The following is a 22,986-nucleotide window of genomic DNA, read 5'->3' as shown; positions in this document are numbered from 1 at the left end:
GAAAATACAATATTTTTGGTTATGGGAAATATATTTCACACGGTTTAGATGGTACAATACATTTCTACACTATACTTGCTTGTTTTGTCACATTGCATGAAATTAGGCGATCTATTAGAATTTTAGCAAACAGGAAATGTCGGAGCGACATCTGTATGGTCATTGTGCATCTTCAATTTCCTAACAACAATTTTTAAATGGAACCGTTTTTATTTGATAGGAATCCGGGGAATGCAATGACTGTAACACCTAATATTGATAAGCAAGATGGCGCTGACTTTGAGAAGTGGATATTTGGAGATGCTGAGAACGTGTTGGAGATTACAAGCACGTCATGTGAAAATTCCTGTTCTTAATCAAATGGGTAGGTTGTTCACCCTTATGTCGACAAATCTAAACTGGTCAAGTTATCCGTGCGATGTATTATCTCTGGAATAGATCAAGCTAAATGTGCACATCAGCTAACCATTAGCCGGTTAGGCTACATCTCACAAGCTTGATGAGTATGTTGTGTTGAAATCCAAAGGCAAAACAGCAGCTTTCATTAATATGTCTCATGTGTTTAAAATATGTCGCAATTTAATGTTTTGAGCAACATCTTGGTGTGTAAATAATTTATAGCCAGTGAATAGTTACACAACAAGCTTGTATTTCAGACAATGAATATGATCAATCTCTCCCAGAGGGAATTAACTCACTGAATAATCTGTCATTCAGGACTTCTATATCCTGCAATAGCACGTCATCAAAGTTCTCAGAGCAAATTACCATCAAGGTACAGTATATCCACTCAACTTCATAATGTAAAATGATTATGTATTACTTCATACTCCATATTGATTCTAGATTACAATTCATTCTGTGTGATGTCAGATCTCAAATCATTTAAAGAGAACACCTTCACCCACCTAAAATATGATAGAATCAAAATAACGCAATTTTGGCTCATGTTCCCCAGCAGTTATGTACCACCGACGTCCTTATCCAGACCACCGTGGCCAGAAGTGTCCTATATCAGCAGTGACGAAGAGGAGAGGCAGCACAAAGGTGGGGGAAAGGATGACCGATGTACACTGATTGTTGCTTTCTGAATGCTTTCTTCGTTTTGATCAAGCAAAACCTACATTATACACACATCAAAGACTATTTATGTGAAATAATTGTCCTTTAAAACATTTTAACACAGGCCTATTTTGTAGTGAAAGCCTAGGACTAAATCAATCTTTAGATTCAGTGTTTTTGTAATTTACTGTGTCTGAACGATCACTCTCCCATTGCCTTTCAGTGGTTCTAGAAAATGTGAACACCCTTCTTGCAAAGGAAGACTATGGAAGGCTTTTTGCAGTTGTCCATTTTGCAAGTCGACAGTGGAAAGTGACAAATGAAGACCTGATCCTCATTGAAAACCACATTGATGCTGAATGTGGTGACAGGATTAGACTTGAGAAGGTCTGTGTGCTTTATATTCTTAGTGTCATTACTATTTGGAAGGGACACATTTTCCACACATGCCAAATCTTTTTAGCCTTGTCCCAGTTCTTTTTATGCTCTTACCAACTCCATTGCTGTCATTGTCAACCCAAACATCTGTAAATTATTTCATGTATTTTACTAAATTACAGTTCTCAACCACAACATATTTTCATTCGTCCTATTTTTGCCACTCAAATAAGTCTGCAATGTTGGTAGACCCTAGCATCAAGGCTGCACTTTTTTTATGGACAAAATCCTTCCATCTAATAGGTGCTGCTGGTTGGTGGAGAAGAGTTCACGCTGATTGGGAGGCCCCTACTCGGGTAACTTTTCTAGTTCTATAATATCTCAACTGAGTGGGGGGATTATGCATGTTTGGGTTTTGAATGTATGCAGTAAGGCGTAGAATATACTGCTCTAATTTTGTCATATTTCTAACAGTCATTTCCCCTCTTTTCACATGTAGTCGTAATTTGGTCAGAGTAGAGGCAACTGTCATTGAGAAGACTGAATCCTGGCCCAAAGTTCACATGCGGTTCTGGAAAAGACACAGATACCAGAAGAAAAGAAGTATTTAGTTTTTTTACATGTTTTTCCTGATATTTAAACAATGAAGTTAAAATAATATTTGAACCTTGTGTAATGTACAAATCAAAGATAGCAACAACACTATTCCTTTATTCCCTTAATATTCCAATGGCACGTAAATGAAATGTTTTAAATTGGGAAACAATCTAAACAACAATACTCTAATGTAAATGTCAAGTATAATTTCCCTGGGAGAATTGTCAGCATGAACAAGTGTGTAAAAGCTGCAAGAGTTTGTGTGGGAAAGTGACACATTCCAAGGTAGTTTTTTGTTTTGCTTTTTATACTTCACAGCCTTATTATAAAATTGGTTAAATAGTTTTTTTCCCCCTCAATCTACACACAATACCCCGTAATGACAGTAACCGGTTTCTAGGCATTTTTGCAAATTTAGTAAAAATGATAAACTGAAATATAACATTTAAATAAGAATTCAGACCCTTTACTCAGTACTTTGTTGAAGCTCCTTTGGCAGCGATTACAGCCTCGAGTCTTCTTGGGTATTGACGCTACAAGCTTGGCACATCTGTATTTGGGGAGTTTCTCCTAATCTTCTCTGCAGATCCTCAAACTCTGTCAGGTTGGATTGGGAACGTTGCTGTGCAGCTATTTTCAGGTCTCTCCAGAGATGTTCAAGTCTGGGTTCTGGCTGGGCCGCTCAAGGATTTTAAGACTTGTCCTGAAGCTCTCCTGCATTGTCTTTGCTGAGTGCTTAGGGTCTTTGTCCTGTTGGAAAGTGAACCTTTGCTCCAGAGCAAGTTTTCATCAAGGATCTCTCTACTTTGCTCTGTTCATCCTGACTAGTCTCCCAGTCCCTGCTGCTGAAAAACATCCCCACAGCATGATGCCGCCACCACGCTTCAGTGGCACAGCATCTCAGTGCTAAAGGCATCACTACAGAACCTGGTTTGCTTCCAGGCTGTATCACAATCGGCCGTGATTGGAAGTCCCATACGGCGGCACACAATTGGCCCAGCGTTTGTCCGGGGTAGGCCGTGATTGTAAATAATGTGTTCTTAACTGACATGCCTAGTTAAATAAAGGTTAAATACAAATAAATAAACGTGGGGATGGTGCCAGGTTTCGTCTAGGCGTGTCGCTTGGCATTCAGGCCAAAGAGTTCAATCTTGCTTTCATCAGACCAGAGAATCTTGTTTCTCATGGTCTGAGAGACTAGGTGCCTTTTGGCAAACTTACTGAGGAGATGCTTCCATCTGGCCACTCTACCATAAAGGCCTGATTGGTGGAGTGTTGCAGAGATAGTTGGGTTTCTGAAAGATTCTCCCATCTCTACAGAGGAACTCTGGAGCTCTGTCAAAGTGACCATCGTGTTCTTGGTCACCTCCCTGACCAAGGCACTTCTACCCCAATTGCTCAGTTTGGCCGGGCGGCCAGCTCTAGGAAGTGTCTTGGTGGTTCCAAACTTCTTCCATTTAAGAATTATGGAGGCCACTGTGTTCTTGGGGACCTTCAATGCTGCAGACATTTTTTGTTACCCTTCCCCAGATCTGTGCCTCGACACAATCCTGTCTCTGAACTCTACGGACAATTCTTTCGACCTCATGGCTTGGTTTTTGCTCTGACATGCACTGTCAACTGTGGGACCTTATATAGACAGGTGTGTACCTTTCCAAATCATGTCCAATCAATTGAATTGACCACAGGTGGACTACAGGTGGACTACAAACATCTCATTGATGATCAATGGAAACAGGATGCACCTGAGCTCAATTTCGAGTCGCATAGCAAAGGGTCCGAATACTTATGTACATGTTCAAAAATGTCTAAACTCTGATTTTGCTTTGTCATTATGCGGTATTGTGTGTAGATTGAGGGAAGACATAATTTAATACATTTTACAGTAGGGCTGTAACGTAACAAAATGTGGGAAAAGTCATGGTGTCTGACTACTTTCTGAATACACTGTAGTTGGGTGATCACTTGATCATCAATTCTAAGATTCTCTTTTTAGATTCAGTGAATGACCTGAATTCCTCTGTCCACACATGCCAATTACTGGTCAAGTATAATTTGATATTGTTTTCTTGGTAAACATGAACATTAAACATGAACATTAAATCTCTCTAGAGAGTGGAAATTCCCCAGGATATCACAACAGAAAAAAGGCACACTTGAGGCCTTGCGTTGTAATAGCATTTTTTGTTCATATATTCTAAATTATATTCATCCTCTGAAGTAAATTCTGTAAAACCAGTATGAATAACCTGACAGTGTGTGTTTCAGAATAATGCTGCTTACGTGTGGCTGCTGCAAGACTAACTATTGTCTTTTCCCTTTTCAGTTATTGTGCAACCACAAACAGTGCTTCGGATCAACACAATTGAAGTTGCTCCCAGATTGACATGATGCTACATGTTTTGAATTGTAAATAAACTTTTGGCCAATGACTGTGCCACTGAAATTTGGAACACATGCTCAGTTGAAAATATAAATGGGAAAACATAGTTATGGACAACATTTGGTGTCTTTCAAGTGAATCTTTGTAAATGTGCCTTTTTATGTTATCAGATGTGTTGTATAAGTACAATTTAAGCAAACTGTCATAGGTCAATTGTTTATGAATCTGTTGTGAAATTGGTGAAATCCAGGCCCAGTTTCTCTCCTATATGACAAATAGCCATAGGACACCTATGATATCATGTTGCACAGTGGAGAAACCTAGCTTGAAGACAGCAAAGAAGGATAACATAATATAGTAAGTGAAAATCTGGGACACGGTGTATTTTCGCACTTGGTCCCTTTCAGCCAAGTTTTGTGAACTCAGTGTGGTTCGCTTAATTTTTTTGCAGTGTGAATACTCCAAAATAACTCAGACCCTTCAAAAGGGCCCCCGAACCGAACTGAGACAGTCTGGAGAGGTAGTCTCAGTATGCAATTTATTCTAGCTCTTAAAGGGGCAGTAGCCTACCTTGGGTGTACAATTTTCAATGACAGCATTATTTATTCTGCAGTTGTACTATTACTATGTATTCTGTTACCAATCAAATGTACATGTTACTAGTATCTTCCGATTATAATTACTGTACTTTTTCACGACTGTAAGACTGTTACTGTCTTCAGAGGGTGATTGGTCAGGGTGGATGGATTTCGGTTGGATGGGTGGACGAATAACGCAAACGTCTTGAAACGCAAAGGTTACTTATTGATGTCACTTGTTAAATCCACTTCAATCAGAGTAGGTGAAGAGGAGACCGGTTAAAGAAGGATTTTTATGTCTTGAGACAATTGAAAGATGGATTGTGTATGTGTGCCATTCAGAAGGTGAATGGGCAAGACAAAAGAGTTAAGTGCCTTTGAACGGGGTATGGTAGTAGGTGTCAGGCACGCCTGTTTGTGTCAAGAACTTCCATGCGGCTGGGTTTTTCACGCTCAACAGTTTCCTGTGTGTCAAGAATGATCCACCACACACAACTGTGGGAAGCATCCCTGTGGAACGCTTTCAACACCTTGAAGAGTCCATGCCCCAACGAGTTGAGGCTGTTCTGAGGGCAAAGGGGGGGTACAACTCAATATTAGGAAGGTGTTCCTAATGTTTGGTATACTCAGGTATAGTTTTAAAAAATGTATCTATGATTTTTGTGTTGTTTTTGACATTCTATAACTAAATATAGATTTCTTGTAAGGAGGAAGATTGAAGAGAAGATAAAGTGGGGAGATGGATTTGTCATTGTGTACTCTGTAACAGACAGCTTTGACAAGGTCACGTGCCTCTGTTTCCTCGTCAATCACATCCACTCCTCTTCAGGCGCCCGCAAGTGATGCCCTGAGCCTCCACCCATAGTTATTGTGGCCAACAATAAGGACCTTGAGTTTGACCGAATGGTGAGCACTGAGGATGGCGAAGGCCTGTCATAGGACCTAAAACTGTCCTTCCATGAGATTTCGGTGCGTGATGGATGGGAAGAGACAGCGGGCATCTTTAGTGTTCTTTATGGAGATGTGATCCAGCAACTTGACACTTCCCCAGCCTCATTCTGCAGGAGAGCAGTCTCCAAGCTGATGCAGAAGATCCCCAGGATCATCTCCAACCCTCCTGGCAGGCCTGACCGCAGCTTCGGCTTCAGCTCCTTCAGGGACTTCCTGCTTGACTGAGCCTGATGGGTTGGGGCTCTGAACAGAGGCTATGATTTGGGTATTCACAGGGGAAATGTGAAGCATGTTGTTTTGGCAGCGTGCCTCTCTAGAATAGCTGTGTTAGTGCTCAATGGGGAGAAAAAAATCATTGACACTTCTGTTTTCACGATGACATTCAAATCAGCATTGAAAAAAAGGCGTACGTTTACATTTTTTCCACCTGAGCGAGTCTGACCACAAGTCAGAGACTATGATGACACATCAAATGTGTTTGATGGATCGCGGGAAAAGAGAAGGAATATACTTTTGTAGGCTACAGTCCAAGCTATGTCTTCCAGTGGTGCGACTGCAGTCGGCATCCGAAGATTATTCAACTTGAATAAACGCTTGGAGGTAATGATGAAAGCAGTGGCGTAGTCTACGGTGACACGGATATCACTTATTATTGATGTAATCTAATTCATGCTGATAAAAAAAATACATCCATAGGCCTAATGGACACATGCTCAAACCCGCACACTTTTGATAGACTTAAAGGGGCAATCTGTAGTTGCTACATCCATTGTTGGACTGATTGATTCTTGAATAATATCATTTATAAATGCCTCATGAGTTTAGTTCAACTGTCACACTCCATGAGAACCCAAAATATAAGCTTGTTTTTCTCCAATGTTTGTAAACATTGTAAATGTAAGCAAACACTGTATAGCCTCATAATATGGTTAAAATAATAATTTTGATATCATGGATGGTCAGACCTTACATCCATAGCTATGTCAATTAATCTGAGAGTGGTTACATTTCTCCAGGCCCATTCCTCAGTTTTTTTTACCAAAACAGAGACGGGGCGGCCGTTTTGTTATTGTTTCATCTGTAGATTTGTCCTTTAAACAGCTGCATATTATCAAGATATCAACGTGTCACAAACAAAAAGGTAAACAACAGGTCTATAGCAATCGCAGCATATGGCATTCATTTTTCACATGTAAATAGCACTTTTCAATAGTGCATCTAGAAATAAAATGTTGCAGTATCATGTGACTAAAATGAACATTCTGCAGATGTTCTTAATTTAGTAGACAGAGTATATTTTTGAAAGTAGAAGAGGCAGGTGTATTTGATCTTTCCACAAGATCAATCATTAAGGCAGTAGAAAGCATTACCTGCTTATTAATGTTTAAGTATATTCTTTGAAAGCCACAAACAACGCCTACTATCTGAAGTACTGCAAATGCACAGAAAATAACATGGAACTTAATTGGTCCCATCAAATATTACTGTTAACCATATTCTCCTATATATAAGTATATGAGGCTTCATACATGCATCACAGTTTAGGACTTTTGAGTTAAAGGGGGCTTTAAAAGGATCCTGCAGAATGTTTTTATTAATTTGTTAAACCTAATACAAGCCTTTACGATTAGGGGCACCTGCAATAGAAATGGCTTCTAAAGGTGCTTTGATGATGATGTTAATACACATGGAAAGATGAATAGTTGTGAAGACCAGGGACAAGATGACTAAACAAAGCTTATGGGTGCTATTGAACAAAGATATAAATGCAACATGCAACAATTTCACAGATTTGACTGAGTTACAGTTCATATAAGGACAATTAAAATATTGAAATAAATTCATTAGGCCCTAATCTATGGATTTCACAACTGGGAATACAGATATGCATCTGTTGGTCACAGATACCTTTAAAAAAAAGAGGTAGGGGCGTGGATCAGATCACGAGTCAGTATCTGGTGTGACCACCATTTGCCTCATGCAGCACAACACATCTCCTTTGCATAGAGATCAGGATGTTGATTGTGGCCTGTGGAATGTTGTCCCACTCCTCTTCAATGGCTGTATGAAGTTGCTGGATATTGGCGGGAACTGGAACATGCTGTCGTACACGTCAATCCATAGCATCCCAAACCTGCTCAACGTGTGACATGTCTAGTGAGTATGTGGCCATAGAAGAACTGGGACATTTTCAGCTTCCAGGAATTGTGTACAGATCCTTTTTTCAAATTGTTTTTATTTAACCTTAACTAGGAAAGTCAGTTAAGAACAAATTCTTATTTTACAATGCGACATGGGCCCGTGCATTATCATGCCGAAACATGAGTTGGTTTGACTGAATGGCACGACAATGGTCCTCAGGATCTTGTCACGGTATCTCTGTGCATTCAAATAGCCAATGATAAAATGCAATAGTGTTCGTTGTCCGTAGCTTATGCCTATGCATACCATAACGCCACCGCCACCATGGGGCACTCTGTTCACAATGTTGACATCAGCAAACCACTTGCCCCCCACACGACACCATACACGTCTACCATCTGCCCAATACAGTTGAAACCGGGATTCATTCGTTAAGAGCACACTTCTCCAGCGTGCCAGTGGTCTTCGAAGGTGAGCATTTGCCCACTGAAGTCAGTTACGACTTGAACTACAGTCAGGTCAAGACCCTGGTGAGGACGACGAGAACGCAGATGAGCTTCCCTCAGACAGCTTCTGACAGTTTGTTCAGAAATTCTTCGGTTGCTCAAACCCACTGTGTCATCAGTTGTTCGGATGGCTGGTCTCAGACAATCCCACAGGTGAAGAAGACTGATTTGGAGGTCCTGGGCTGGCGTGGTTACACGTGGTCTTCGGTTGTGAGGCCGGTTGGACGTACTGCCAAATTCTCTCAAACAATGTTGGAGGCGGCTTATGGTAGAGAAATTAAAATATGATTCTCTGGCAAAAGCTCTAATGATGATGCTGTTTAATCAGCTTCTTGAAATGCCATACCTGTCAGGTGGATGGATTTTCTTGGCAAAGGACAAATTTGTGCGCAAAATTTTTGTGCATATGGAACATTTCTGGGATCTTTTATTTCAGCTCATGAAACATGGGACCAACACTTTACATGTTGCGTTTATATTTTTGTTGTGTAGTATCAGAAAAAGCAGATTCTGAGGTTTCCAAAACACTTACTGTAAGGTTCTGTATTTATTTTCTTAGTCAACCTTGTGTTCTGTGTCGTTGTGTTCTTGAACATAGCCCTGTTTCTTTGTGTTTTTGAACGTAGCCATGTCTTTCATTTTTTGTTCATTGATTTCACTTGTGTTAGTTACTCACCTGGTCTCATCACCTCCTTATTTAGTTCAGTTAATTATGTTTGTGCCTTTGTGAGGTATTGTTTGTTTTGACTCTACTCAGCCTTTTCCTAGTTAGTTTGTGAGAACCAGTGATAGCCTTCAGTCCTAGTTTTGTTTCACCTGCTTGTTTGACTACCTGTGTATGACCATTGCCTGCTTGTGACCACGATTCCTGCCTTCTGTGAAGGGGAAATAAACACCTGCTGTACTCTGCGTGTGAATCTATACCTTTTTCTTCCTGAGTATTCCTTACACTTAACTTTGCCAAATATCACTTTTTCCAATAATAAAGCTGTTCCATATGCTTTACAGGTGAGCAACGGCAGCAGATAGACTACAGTAACATAAACCAGGCTTGGGCTCAACTCAACATTTTGTAATTGACTCTCATTCATGATGAGAAATTCCACTCAGTCATTAAACATGAGTTTCATTGTAACCCTCACCTTAACCATAACTCTTACCTAACCTTAACCATTTTACAAGTTCAAATCAAATCAAATGTATTTATATAGCCCTTCGTACATCAGCTGATATCTCAAAGTGCTGTACAGAAACCCAGCCTAAAACCCCAAACAGCAAGCAATGCAGGTGTAGAAGCACGGTGGCTAGGAAAAACTCCCTAGAAAGGCCAAAACCTAGGAAGAAACCTAGAGAGGAACCAGGCTATGTGGGGTGGTCAGTCCTCTTCTGGCTGTGCCGGGTGGAGATTATAACAGAACATGGCCAAGATGTTCAAATGTTCATAAATGACCAGCATGGTCGTATAATAATAAGGCAGAACAGTTGAAACTGGAGCAGCAGCACGGTCAGGTGGACTGGGGACAGCAAGGAGTCATGTCAGGTAGTCCTGGGGCATGGTCCTAGGGCTCAGGTCCTCTGAGAGAGAGAAAGAAAGAGAGAATTAGAGAGAGCATATGTGGGGTGGCCAGTCCTCTTCTGGCTGTGCTGGGTGGAGATTATAACAGAACATGGCCAAGATGTTCAAATGTTCATAAATGACCAGCATGGTCGAATAATAATAAGGCAGAACAGTTGAAACTGGAGCAGCAGCACGGCCAGGTGGAAGTTGAAACTGGAGCAGCAGCACGGCCAGGTGGACTGGGGACAGCAAGGAGTCATCATGTCAGGTAGTCCTGGGACATGGTCCTAGGGCTCAGGTCCTCCGAGAGAGAGAAAGAAAGAGAGAAGGAGAGAATTAGAGAACGCACACTTAGATTCACACAGGACACCGAATAGGACAGGAGAAGTACTCCAGATATAACAAACTGACCCTAGCCCCCCGACACATAAACTACTGCAGCATAAATACTGGAGGCTGAGACAGGAGGGGTCAGGAGACACTGTGGCCCCATCCGAGGACACCCCCGGGCAGGGCCAAACAGGAAGGATATAACCCCACCCACTTTGCCAAAGCACAGCCCCCACACCACTAGAGGGATAACTTCAACCACCAACTTACCATCCTGAGACAAGGCTGAGTATAGCCCACAAAGATATCCACCATGGCACAACAAGGGGGGGCGCCAACCCAGACAGGATGACCACATCAGTGAATCAACCCACTCAGGTGACACACCCCTTCCAGGGACGGCATGAGAGAGCCCCAGTAAGCCAGTGACTCAGCCCCTGTAATAGGGTTAGAGGCAGAGAATCCCAGTGGATTCGTTGCTCCAGAGCCTTTCCGTTCACCTTCCCACTCCTGGGCCAGACTACACTCAATCATATGACCCACTGAAGAGATGAGTCTTCAGTAAAGACTTAAAGGTTGAGACCGAGTTTGCGTCTCTGACATGGGTAGGCAGACCGTTCCATAAAAATGGAGCTCTATAGGAGAAAGCCCTGCCTCCAGCTGTTTGCTTAGAAATTCTAGGGACAATTAGGAGGCCTGCGTCTTGTGACCGTAGTGTACGTGTAGGTATGTACGGCAGGACCAAATCAGAGAGATAGGTAGGAGCAAGCCCATGTAATGCTTTGTAGGTTAGCAGTAAAACCTTGAAATCAGCCCTTGCTTTGACAGGAAGCCAGTGTAGAGAGGCTAGCACTGGAGTAATATGATCAAATGTTTTGGTTCTAGTCAGGATTCTAGCAGCCGTATTTAGCACCAACTGAAGTTTATTTAGTGCTTTATCCGGGTAGCCGGAAAGTAGAGCATTGCAGTAGTCTAACCTAGAAGTGACAAAAGCATGGATTCATTTTTCTGCATCATTTTTGGACAGACAGTTTCTGATTTTTGCAATGTTACGTAGATGGAAAAAAGCTGTCCTTGAAATGGTCTTGATATGTTCTTCGAAAGAGAGATCAGGGTCCAGAGTAACGCCGAGGTCCTTCACAGTTTTATTTGAGACGACTGTACAACCATTAAGATTCATTGTCAGATTCAACAGAAGATCTCTTTGTTTCTTGGGACCTAGAACAAGCATCTCTGTTTTGTCATGATTACGATCTTGTCTCATCACTGCAACTTGCCAACGGGCTTGGGAGAGGCAAAGGTCAAGTCATGCGGTCACGGTCGGGACTCCCTGTCACGGCAGGTAATGACTCAGCCTAGCATCAAACCCCAGGCTGTAGTGATGCCACAACACTGCGATGCAGTGCCTTAGACCGCTGCACCACTCTGGAGGCCCACCATTTTACATTTTAAATCAGGGAGCTGTTTTTGCACAAATTGGCTGCTTGAACACAGGCAACTGAATTCTGGTCTTTTGCCAATTATTTGGAAAATCTGATACATATCTGATCTTTCCCTAACATATAAACAGCAAATCCATACGCTCAGATCCGTTACTTTTGTCGGGTGCCTTTTGACACAACTAGTACCTCCAAATTGGATAGTACTGGGAGGGAAAATCCACCAGACGGCAGGAGATGACAAGTAGAATTTCAACAGACGTGTGTGTGCGTGCGTGTGTGTTGTAATGCCTCATTTCAGGTCTTTAAGATTTGTATTCTAGTTTGGAAAACAATATGTAAAAATATATCCAGTACCAGTCAAAAGTTTAGACATCTACTCATTCAAGGGTTTTTCTTTATTTTTAATATGTTTTACTTTGTAGAATAGTAGTGAAGACATCAAAACTATGAAATAACAAATATGGAATCATATAATAACCAAAAAAAGGTGTTAAACGAATCAAAATATATTTTATATTTGAGATTCTTCCAAGTAGCCACCCTTTTCCTTGATGACAGCTTTGCACACTTGGCATTTTCTCAACCAGCTTCATGAGGTAGTTGCCTGGAATGCATTTCAATTAACAGGTGTGCCTTGTTAAAAGTTTACTTGTGGAATTTCTTTCCTTCTTAATGCGTTCGAGCCAATCAGTTGTGTTGTGACATGGTAGGGGTGGTATACAGAAGATAGCACTATTTGGTAAAAGACCAAGTTCATATTATGGCAAGAAAATCTCAAATAAAAGAAGAGAAATGAAAGTCCATCATTACTTTAAGACATGAAGGTCAGTCAATCCGGAACATTTCAAGAACTTTTAAAGTTTCTTCAAGTGCAGTCGCAAAAACCATCAAGCACTATGATGAAACTGGCTCTCATGAGGACCGCCATGGGAAAGGAAGACCCAGAATTACCTCTGCTGCAGAGGATAAGCTCATTAAAGATACAAGCCTCAGACATTGCAGACCAAATAAATGCTTCACAGAGTTCAAGTAACAGACACATCTTGACATCAACTGTTCAGAGGACACTGCGTGAATCAGGCCTTCATGGTCGAATTGCTGCAAAGAAACCACTGCTAAAGGACACCAATAAGAATAAGAGACTTGATCAATGGACATTGGACCGGTGGAAATCTTTCCTTCGGTCTGATGTGTCCAAATTTGAGATTTTTGGTTCTAACAGCCTTGTCTTTGTTACACGCAGAGTAGGTGAATGGATGATCTCCACATTTGTGGTTCCCACAGTGAAGTATGGAGTCGGAGGTGTGATGGTGTGGGGGTACTTTGCTGGTGACACTAAGTGATTTATTTAGAATTCAAGGCATACTTAACCAGCATGGCTACCACAACATTCTGCAGCGATACGCCATCCCATCTGGTTTACACTTAGTGGGACTATCATTTGTTTTTCAACAGGACAATGACCCAACCTACCTCCATGCTGTGTAAAGCACTATTTGACCAAGAAGGAGAGTGATGGAGTGCTGCATCAGATGGCCTCCACCCAATTGAGGTTGTTTGGGATGAGTTGGACCCCAGAGTGAAGGAAAAGCAGCCAACAAGTACTCAGCATATGTGGGAACTCCTCCAACTGTTGGAAAAGCATTCCAGGTGAAGCTGGCTGAAAGAATGCCAAGAGTGAAGAATCTCAAATATATTTTGATTTGTTTAATATTTTTTTGGTTACTACATGATTCCATATGTAGTATTTCATAGTTTGTCATCACTATTATTCTACAATATATAAAATAGTAAAATAAAGAAATACACTGGAATGAGTAGGTGTCCAAACTTTTGACTGGTACTGTATATCCTTAGATGGCAGCATAGGCCAACTAATAGCAAAGGTTTCTTTACAGCAGGCAGGTTGAAGTAAAGAACACTTGGGCAAAGGTAACCTATGTATGTAACTGAATTGATACAGACTAACAGATGTTATTTGACAGACTGCCAAAATGTTGACCATTAAAAGGACATTACACTCCAAAATCAAAGTTTGTTGGAGGGTTTCAGATATCAAAAGTAATGTCAGGATTAACCCATGCCCCACACCATCGGGTGTGCATATCTAACTTTATACCATAATCCAAAATGTCTTTCCCATATTTATTCCATTCATTTGGGGTTAAGGTATATAGCTGGATATACACAACTGATCAGTGCCATTTCGAGTCATAAGCGATATAAGAGGTCGCTAGGGGGCCCCAACCAGGAAGTCAGTTGGTGTGTCAACTTACTGTTAGTTAGGATAGCAGAATTCGCACCGTGCAATGTCAAAATTTGGTAGTGCATCAGCAGTTTTCCCTCTTGTTATGTCAGTCACTGACAGTCACTCAATTAGCCAATGTCAGCTAAGATTTTATATATAAATTGGTCTAGCCACTAGCTTTGCCTGGCTTCCCAGCTTTATTACGCCGACCAATTGCCATGCCACTCAGACCAACAATAGTTTTTCCTCCGGAAGAATTCATGTTGAGTCATCAGGCAACTGCTAGCCAGCTATCTAAGCTTTGTAGTAATCATGGGTGTATTACTGACCTGGCACGCATGGGATACATCTCTATCTATGGCTTCTAATCAATATATCACTTGACCGGGGTCTAGGTAGGAAGTCTAACCACCATAATCAATTATTAAAAGATGATGGAAGCTGCCTTTCCTTACCTGGCCAGATTATTTGGATTTTGTTGCGGATTCAGATCAAAGATTTGTCTTCAGGTCGTGGCACAGATTTGAGCCAGTTTGCTACAGCAGAAAAATCATCCTGCAGCATCAGGAAATGTGAATATTTTAGTGGGTTATAATATTAGACATTTTTGTAGGGGCTGATAAATGTTTCTTAAGGGTAAATCAGGTCTGAAATTTCAAAGTGGAAATGACGAACTTCAGAAATATTTTTAAACCTCAAATTTAAATCTGCATTGCAGGAAAGTTCTCCTGCAACAGGGTGACGTCACGTCTACTCCCGCTTCCTCCTCCTGGCTCTCGTTGTCACCAGTACTCTCATTATTATGCACACCCGTCACCCTCGTTACGTGCACCTGCGCCTCATGAGACTCACCTGGACTCCATCACCTTCCTGATTACCACTCCCTTTGGTTCTCTCCTCAGGCGTTATTGTTTATGTTTCATGTCTGTACGCTACTCGTGTTTGTTACATTGTTCGATGTTCAGTTTATTATTAAACTCACCGCCTGCACTTGCTTTCAGACTCCCAGCGTATACATAACAGGTGATCAAATTAAGATCCTATATCTGTACAAGCGTGGCATCCATGATAGAAGCACATCTACAGCTATGTTCTGAACCTCTTGAAAATACCTTTTACATATGTTTTATAAACAATTGTATATTCCAAGCTTCCACAATATAGATCTTGTGTGTTTTGAAGATAAAAAAAACAACAACGTTATTTGTTGTATCTTGTAACAAATCAGGGTTTCTTCAAATACACGTCACAGAAATACTGTCTTTCCCTATGTTTTACATTTCTGTGAATCTTTGTGGACAAAAGAAATATATGATCATGCTTTTTTGTTTATTTTTGTCTTCTGATTTGATTGTGCATCAATAGAGTGTCTCTATTGCTTTCCTGCTGTATCTGTTTATTACAGGATACAGGCATTATAACTTGGACCAACATTTTTTGTATTGTTTCATTATTTTGTATTGATGTTTGCCATGTACTCACTATATCCCAAAAGTGTAGTCAATACACCCATCCATTAACATGACAATTGTGCCTTACCGGTAGGTTCTATCAGTGGTTTCAGGCATAGCGCTAACCATCTGCACTGGTGGCTCTGTGAGGCAGTCCATTACCAGTGTTTCGAGGTCTCTCAACAAGTTCTGTATTCTATCAGCCCACACTGATGGCTCTGTAGGGAAGACACATTGTTTGCAGTGTGCGCCTTGCTCAGCCATATGCTTTCATATTGCCAGGCTGGAAAACTGCCTTGGGCCTCAACACTCTTGCCAACTTCCAGTTTATAGTGGGCTTTACTGTGCAGTCTGGTGATTCTGTCCATTTCTTACAAAAAAGGTCAGATCAAAACGGACTAAAGTGAGGACTCAAACACCTGCTATGTTCACACTTTGGTAATCAGAGAACAGGCTCAACTTAATTAAACATACAATACATTTATTTTTTACAAAGTTGCATTTTTGGTTGTCATGTAATATCTCAGATATTACTCCGTAGGTACTGTAAACAAAGCACATACTGTACTATAGATCCCCTTTGTGCGTGTGCACTGGCACCTACTTGTTACAAAATCAAAACCATGATTATCCGTTTGTTCACACATTCATGATTTATGCTTTCATTCAAGTGAGAGAATATTCAGACATTTTGGATTGCTGTTGAGTTATATTAGTCTCCAACTCTTTTTTCCCCTTTAAATAATAAATATTTATTGCGGGGGAGAAAACAATTGTGTTGAATTACGTTATTTTCTTTGAAAGAAAAAGAAGCATAAAACATCTCCAGAAGATACATATTGTTTGGTCATTGTGTTGTTATTGTTTGGACTCACTTTTGAGAAGTTCTATCACGTCGACCCACTTAGCACTTAAGGGACTATAGGCTGCAGGAACCCCTGCAGTGTGTATGTGTGTCATTACGGTTGCTATAAGGGTATAGTGGCAGCAGCAGTGGGAGTTGTATACGGTTATGGTTGAAGGCTGGAGGGATTGTGGGGCAGGAGAGGTAGGGGTTCGGATAGCGGGGGCTGTCGCTGTAGGGTCAGTGAGAGCTGTAGAAGCAGCTACAGTAGAGGCTGTAGCTCCTTCTGCTGCTGCTGAGGTTGAAGACGTAGAATCCTCAGAGGGGACTATGGTGCTTTGATCACATCGGGTCCATCATTCTGACAATGTTTACCATGTTTTCCCCCCACACAGTTCGGTGATGAATTTCGAGTGGATCTCAAGCTGATTCGGTTTTGGGGTGGTTTACACTTCCTCGTTCAAACAAACAAGTAGCAACGTCTGAAAGCTAAAAACAAATTTTGAATGAACATAACATTATGAATGAACTAACATTATTGTGCCTCTATCAGCATTGTTTTGATGCTGTCCCACTCTGACCAACTCAAATGCGTTCCTAAGATGGACACAGTATCCGAGCAGATACTAAAAGGTATTGAAGAAATGGCCCAAAAAATAAGAAACGTCTCAGACCTTTGGAATGTACAACTCTATAATTAAAAAAAAGCAGTGTAAGACGTCTGTTTCCCCAGTTTAAAGGTGTACGCTGAGAGTCGGGAAGCAAGTTCAGGGAGTGAATACATTTAATTAATTAATAAATACATAAATGAAACAAACAAGTAACACAAACAGCGCACCGACATGGAACAGAAACTGAAACAACGACGCCTGGGGAAGGAACCAAAGGGAGTGACATATAAAGGGCAGGTAATCAAGGAGGTGACGGAGTCCGGGTGAGTGTTATTATGTGCCTAACGCTGGTGACAGGTGTGCGCCCAAACGAGCAGCATGGTGACCTAGAGGTGGGAGAGGGAGCACATGTGACACCCAGCCCCTTAGAGGTTGTGACATTGACTCACTGACAACGCAGCAATGCGAGAGGATGTGAGGAGATAAACTACAACACACATAAAAAAAACGTTGGGTTCCTCAAGGGTTCTATGTGGAAGGAACCATAATGACTCAAAGAACCCTTTGGAGCTCTTCAATGGTTCTTTACAGTTCACAAAAGGGTTCTTGGCTCTTTTAGTGATCATTTAAATATAGGGGAGGTGGCTCATTAGAAAATGTTGGAGCGGGGTTTGCGCACAGCAACCGTGAGGGAGTGTCATTCCAGTTGATCTAATGTGTTGTGTTGTTCCATGACATGTTATATATGGCTACGGACAGTGAGAGTGTCTTGTTCAAGACTCACGTATGTCCTTGGGTCAATTGAGAACACTTGACTAAGTCAGTCAGTGCTTCTCAGTTCTCTCCCCAGGGACCGCCAGCTGTTCCAGAGGTAGCTCACTTGATTCAAGTGAGGTTCTTTATTGAACCATTCTCCATAAAGGTTCTTTAAAGAACCATAAAAAAGGGTTGTTGTAACTATAGTGGGACTCTTTTTTGTTGTTGGTGTTATATAGAACCTTTTTTAATGGTTCTTTATAGAACCTTAGGAAATGGTTCTTTATAGCCACATACAGGTTCCATTTAGAACCGATTGAGCATGGTTCTTCATTGAACCTTCAAAAAAGGGTTCTAATATAGCTATGGTTACAAGCCAAGTCACCCTTATTTGGTACTATTTAGAACAATAATGTTTTTGTGTGTAGTATTCAGAGCTCTGAGTCATTTCTAGATATCTAGATATTATATAAATATAATACAGAAACTCAAATAGAGGTTGATATGAATATAACACTGTGTTAAGGTCATTGGAAACTTATGTTGCTCTTGTAAAATAAAATGGTCACGGTGTATATTGATTTGACCTACATGTAATTAAATGGTTGTGGTAAAAGCAATCCTACTATTTTGATTTCACAAGTTAACTCAGACCAAATATGAAATCATCATCATGCTTTACTTCAAGAAGTTCCAGATTGAATACAGTAGTTCTAGAAGTAATTATAAATAACATACAATTAACTCATCAGGCATTGCAATGATCTCATTTTCCCATAATAATGCACGAAACAGGTATACTCTCACAATCAGTGACACTTCCGCTTTCTGGCTGATGTGCTACGTAATTGAGACGGATTATGGTGCCCCTTTTAGGACACTCTCTGGTCACCGAAGCATGATGAGGTCCAAAGCTCTCATTAAGAACTGGTCACTGTGTGTTTCCATGCATGGGGCTTAGACTAATTCGACCCTAATAAATGGGTGGAAGTCCTGCAGAATGAGGTGTAGGTTACTACCCCGTGGACAATGGACTCCAAACTCTATTAAATCCTTAATGGAAATAATGTATCATGCCTATGGCGTATGACCTCTACCTTTTTGTGTTGTCGTGTTGAATATTCTGCCTGTGTTTCACACCGCTCTATGCCTAATTTAAAACATGCACAAAATCCTCTACATGTGAAACGGGGTTGAATCCTCTACATGTGAAACGGGGTTGAATCCTCTACATGTGAAACGGGATTGAATCCTCTACATGTGAAACGGGGTTGAATCCTCTACATGTGAAACGGGATTGAATCCTCTACATGGGAAACGGGGTTGAATCCTCTACAAGTGAAACGGGGTTGAAGGAAACGGGGTTGAAACGGGGTTGAAGGAAACGGGGTTGAAACGGGGTTGAATCCTCTACATGTGAAACGGGGTTGAATCCTCTACATGTGAAACGGAGTTGAAGGAAACGGGGTTGAAACAGGGTTGAAGGAAACGGGGTTGAAGGAAACGGATCCAGATCCAGGTTTGGAGATCGTTCTTGATTCGATCCAGGAGTGGGAGATAATTTTCCTTGAAAAGGCTATTCAGATCTGGTGTTATGAAGATCCCAAGGTATTGAAACCCCTGTGTCTTCCATTGGAAAGGACATAGTGTCTTCATAGAGCTGGTGAGTGTAATATTGAAAGGGCAGACAGTGGATTGGTTAAAATTGATCTTATAACCTGAAAACTTGCCATACTGAACAATTGTGTCTAAAATGGGAGGGATTTCTCAGGGTTGGATATGTAGAGCAAGACATCATCAGCGTAAAGCGAAATCTTGTGCTGCAGGCCGCCTGCAGAGACACCCATAATACTTGGATTGCTCCTTATCAACTCTGCCAGAGGCTCTGCCCCCAACAAGTAGAGCAGGGGGGACAGCGAGCACCCTTGTCTTGTGCCCCGTTCCAGAGGGAATCTGTCCGAGGTCAGTCCGTTAGTAGTCACCATGGCATTTGGATGAGAGTATAGTGATTTGATACATTTAATAAAATTTGGGCCCATATTGAACTTTTCTAAGACTGAAAACAGAAAGCTCCACTCCATCCTGTCAAACTCCTTCTCAGCATCCAGTGAAGCCAGCAGGACAGGGACAGACACTTATTAGGTGGCATGGAGGTAATTGCCTCCAGGATCTCCTCAGGAATGAAGGGGGAGTTGAGATCTTCTTGGTCGGTCTCTGATAGTTTAGGAATGAAGGGGGAGTTGAGATTCCCTCTAGGAAAGAGTGGAGTTCTGCCTCTGTGTGTTTTCTCTCAGAGGTATATAGTTTGCAGTAAAAATCATGAAAAGTTAAATTGATCTTTTTTGGGTCATATGTGACCTCGTCCTCTGCTGTTTGGATAGCCATGCTCTTTTTTCAATTGGTAAGCAAGCAATCTACTAGGCCTATTGCTATACTCATGGTATTTCTGCTTAGTAAAGAAAACTTTTTTTTAAATCTCCCGAGTGTAGTCCAAATTCAGTTTGGCTTTGGCTGCTTTCAGTTGACTCCAGGAGGTGCTGTCTGGGGATTATTTATGTACTTTTCCCCAGCGTTCCAGCTCCCTCTCGAGATCTAGCCTGTGTGCTTCCTTTGCTTTTTTCTTAGAGGAAGTATATGCAAATAGATGACCTCTTAGTGTGGCTTTAGCAGCGTCCCACATTGTGGCTGGAGAAACAAGAGAATCTTTGTTGTCTTGTGTGTAGTTGTCTATCCATGTAGTTACCAATGTATGGAACGCTTCGTTTGATAACATGGAGGTGTTGAATTTCCAGCTCTTTGACCTCGAGATGTTTTTGCAGAGGTCAAAGCGGAAGTGGACAAAGGCGTAATCTGAAAGTGCTATGGGTCTGACTGTACACGTGGCTGAATTTATGAAACTCTTTGGGATAAATATGTAATCTATACGGGAGTAGGTGTTATGGACATTAGAGTAGTATGTATAGTCCATAGATGAGCTATTAGTCTCTCTGCAGATATCTATCAGTCCCATCGCTTTAGTAAGAGAGTTCAACATCTTTGCAGATCTAGGATTTGTGGTGGGGATTTGAGATGATTTGTCTAGAGATGGTTTGTCTAAGGGTACAATTAAAATCTCCGGCCACCACGCCAAAGGAAACACAATGCTCATTGAACAGGGTTATCATTTTTGACATGAAAGCAGGAGTATCTGTGTTAGGGGCGTATATATTTAAGATAGTAATTGGTTGACCATACAGTGACCCAGTTATCAAAATAAATCTCCCCTCCGGATCAGATATGTTTTTTGTCAATTATGAATGGAACATTCTTATGGATAAGTATGGCTGTACCTCTACTGTTTGATTCGAAAGATGAGAAATACACCTGTCCCACCCAAGCTCTGCGGAGTTTGGCATGTTCGGCATCACAGAGGTGTGTCTCTTGTAATAGCGCGATGTCTGCTTTTTCCTTTTTAGAGCACATAGTATCTTTTTCCGTTTTATTGCATGACCTAGACCATTGCAGTTCCATGTCAATAGATTTAAGGTGCTAGTCATCGTCATCGAACAGTAAATTAACTTTAGTGCAAGTCATCTCTGGGTAAAAGTGGATAAAAGTTACAGCTGCGTTCACATAAAAGGAAAATAAATTATGTACATAAAATAACAATCTCTGAACACCCCAGCCGAGTTCCCAAACAACTCGACACATCCCGTTGGATCTATTACCCCCCCCCCCCGCTCAGTCTCAATTCTGTGTTCCGAAAAAAAGAAAAAAAAAACGGGAACAGTTAGCAACGCACAACGTCTCCCCACCAAAGAAATGCCTCATCCTCTCCACCCCGCATTGAGTAAATGACAACGTAGCCGCCGTCCAGACCACATTAAAAGAGGGAGAAAATCAAATCAATAGCCCAGCCTAAATATACCTCCCCAAGGGACATAGAGAACCACAAGTAATAATAGCAAATAAAAAGGGGAAATAAAAGTAGGCTGAAACATTAGTAGGCCTAGGTTAGGCTATAGAGCCTATCCCTCTCAGCTAAAGGAAAATAAATATAGATTGGATGGCTATAATAACATTTAGCGGGGCGGGTGGGTCTTTGGAAATCGGCTATATGTTGTCTTACCTCCTTTAGTAATAGCATTAATCACATTTAGTCATTGGTCCGTTTCTCATTGATCAGGATTGTCTTTCAAAAAACCTTTTTGCCTCTTCGGGAGTTTTGAAGTGTCGCAGGGCTCCTTGGTGAAGAATCCTGAGCTCGTTTGGGTATTTGAATCGCCTGAAGATGCCTCGGTCAATGGAGTATTTCTTCACCTCGTTAATCTCTCGACGCTTTCGGCGTATTCCAGCTGACAGGTCCTAAAGTGAGTTTGGCGTTTCCCACTGTGATGGTGTTGATTTTCACCGCATGTAGGACTCGTTCCTTGTCGGTGAATCTCATGAAACGTATGGTGATTGGGCGCGGTGGTTGTCTGGCTGCTGGTGGGGGCCTCAGTGCTCGGTGAGCTCTCTCTCTCTCTCTCTCTCTCTCTCGAGTTCTATGGGCCTGTCGGTGGACAGGTGGAGCCACTCGGGAAGTTCGTCTTGCCGGTAGCAGATCAGTGGCATGTTTCCCTCTTTTTCGCCCAGATTTAATAGAGCACAGTTATTCCTTCGCCCCCTGTTTTCCAGGTCCTCTGTTTTCTCTTCCAGATGCTCTATTTTCTTTTTAGCATATGCTATTGTTTCCATGGCATCTGCCAATAAGTTTTCCATGGATAGGATTCGCCCCTCTGCCTCGTCCAGGCGCCCCGCGTTTATGGTTATCTTGTTGTTGATGTCAGGCAAAGCGTTTTCCAGGATTGTCACCTTGCCCCCTATCGCACTGAGCTGAGAGTTAATGGCATCTAATTTAATGTTGAGTTCTGTACGTTGGGATCTCAACTCAGAAAGGATGTCTTCGACAGAGTGGCATTCGTTGGGCCTCGGGGGGGAACGGGTCCTCTTGCACCTGGCTAATAGCGCTAGCTTTTTCTGAAGCTAGCATCTTCTTGGAGGCTTTTTCCGTCGCTAATGCTCGAGTCCGGGTAAAAATGTCACCTGTAGTGTCGCCTTTTGTAGCCGCCATTACTTTTTTACTAAAGCTAAAGGAGTTTAAACTTGAATTTCAGGTAAGATTAGGAAT

The 22,986-nt window shown here is 41.6% G+C and overlaps 1 protein-coding gene and 1 pseudogene across 2 annotated transcripts; both read left to right on the top strand.

Moving 5' to 3' along the window:
* Window positions 1-238: 238 nt before the first annotated feature.
* mrpl21 (mitochondrial ribosomal protein L21) lies at window positions 239-5,118 on the top strand. Of its 2 annotated transcripts, none has more exons than XM_029641183.2 (7): window positions 239-364; window positions 718-775; window positions 959-1,047; window positions 1,286-1,449; window positions 1,744-1,796; window positions 1,940-2,043; window positions 4,364-5,118. In XM_029641183.2, exons 1-7 carry the CDS (start codon window positions 268-270, stop codon window positions 4,426-4,428), a joined length of 630 nt encoding a protein of 209 aa, XP_029497043.2. In that variant the 5' UTR covers window positions 239-267; the 3' UTR covers window positions 4,429-5,118. The 2 variants fall into 2 exon arrangements, with proteins under 2 accessions (XP_029497043.2, XP_029497044.2); XM_029641184.2 differs by having other exon boundaries at window positions 241-364; window positions 962-1,047.
* Window positions 5,119-5,679: 561 nt separating this feature from the next.
* Window positions 5,680-7,207, top strand: LOC135565513 (ras-related and estrogen-regulated growth inhibitor-like; annotated as a pseudogene).
* The last annotated feature ends 15,779 nt before the right edge of the window (window positions 7,208-22,986 follow it).

Source organism: Oncorhynchus nerka, linkage group LG28 (genome assembly GCF_034236695.1).
Source record: "Oncorhynchus nerka isolate Pitt River linkage group LG28, Oner_Uvic_2.0, whole genome shotgun sequence".
NCBI classification, from domain to species: Eukaryota; Metazoa; Chordata; class Actinopteri; order Salmoniformes; family Salmonidae; genus Oncorhynchus; species Oncorhynchus nerka.
The sequence above is the reverse complement of the archived record's forward strand: the minus strand, read 5'-3'. Positions and strand labels throughout refer to the sequence as shown.

Excerpts from the sequence above, each read along its gene's own strand:
- mrpl21 (XM_029641183.2), top strand. The coding sequence starts at position 268 with ATGGCGCTGACTTTGAGAAGTGGATATTTGGAGATGCTGAGAACGTGT. Across the intron at positions 776-958 it reads CAGAGCAAATTACCATCAAG|CAGTTATGTACCACCGACGT; the intron begins GTACAGTATATC and ends CATGTTCCCCAG. Across the intron at positions 1,450-1,743 it reads ACAGGATTAGACTTGAGAAG|GTGCTGCTGGTTGGTGGAGA; the intron begins GTCTGTGTGCTT and ends TCCATCTAATAG.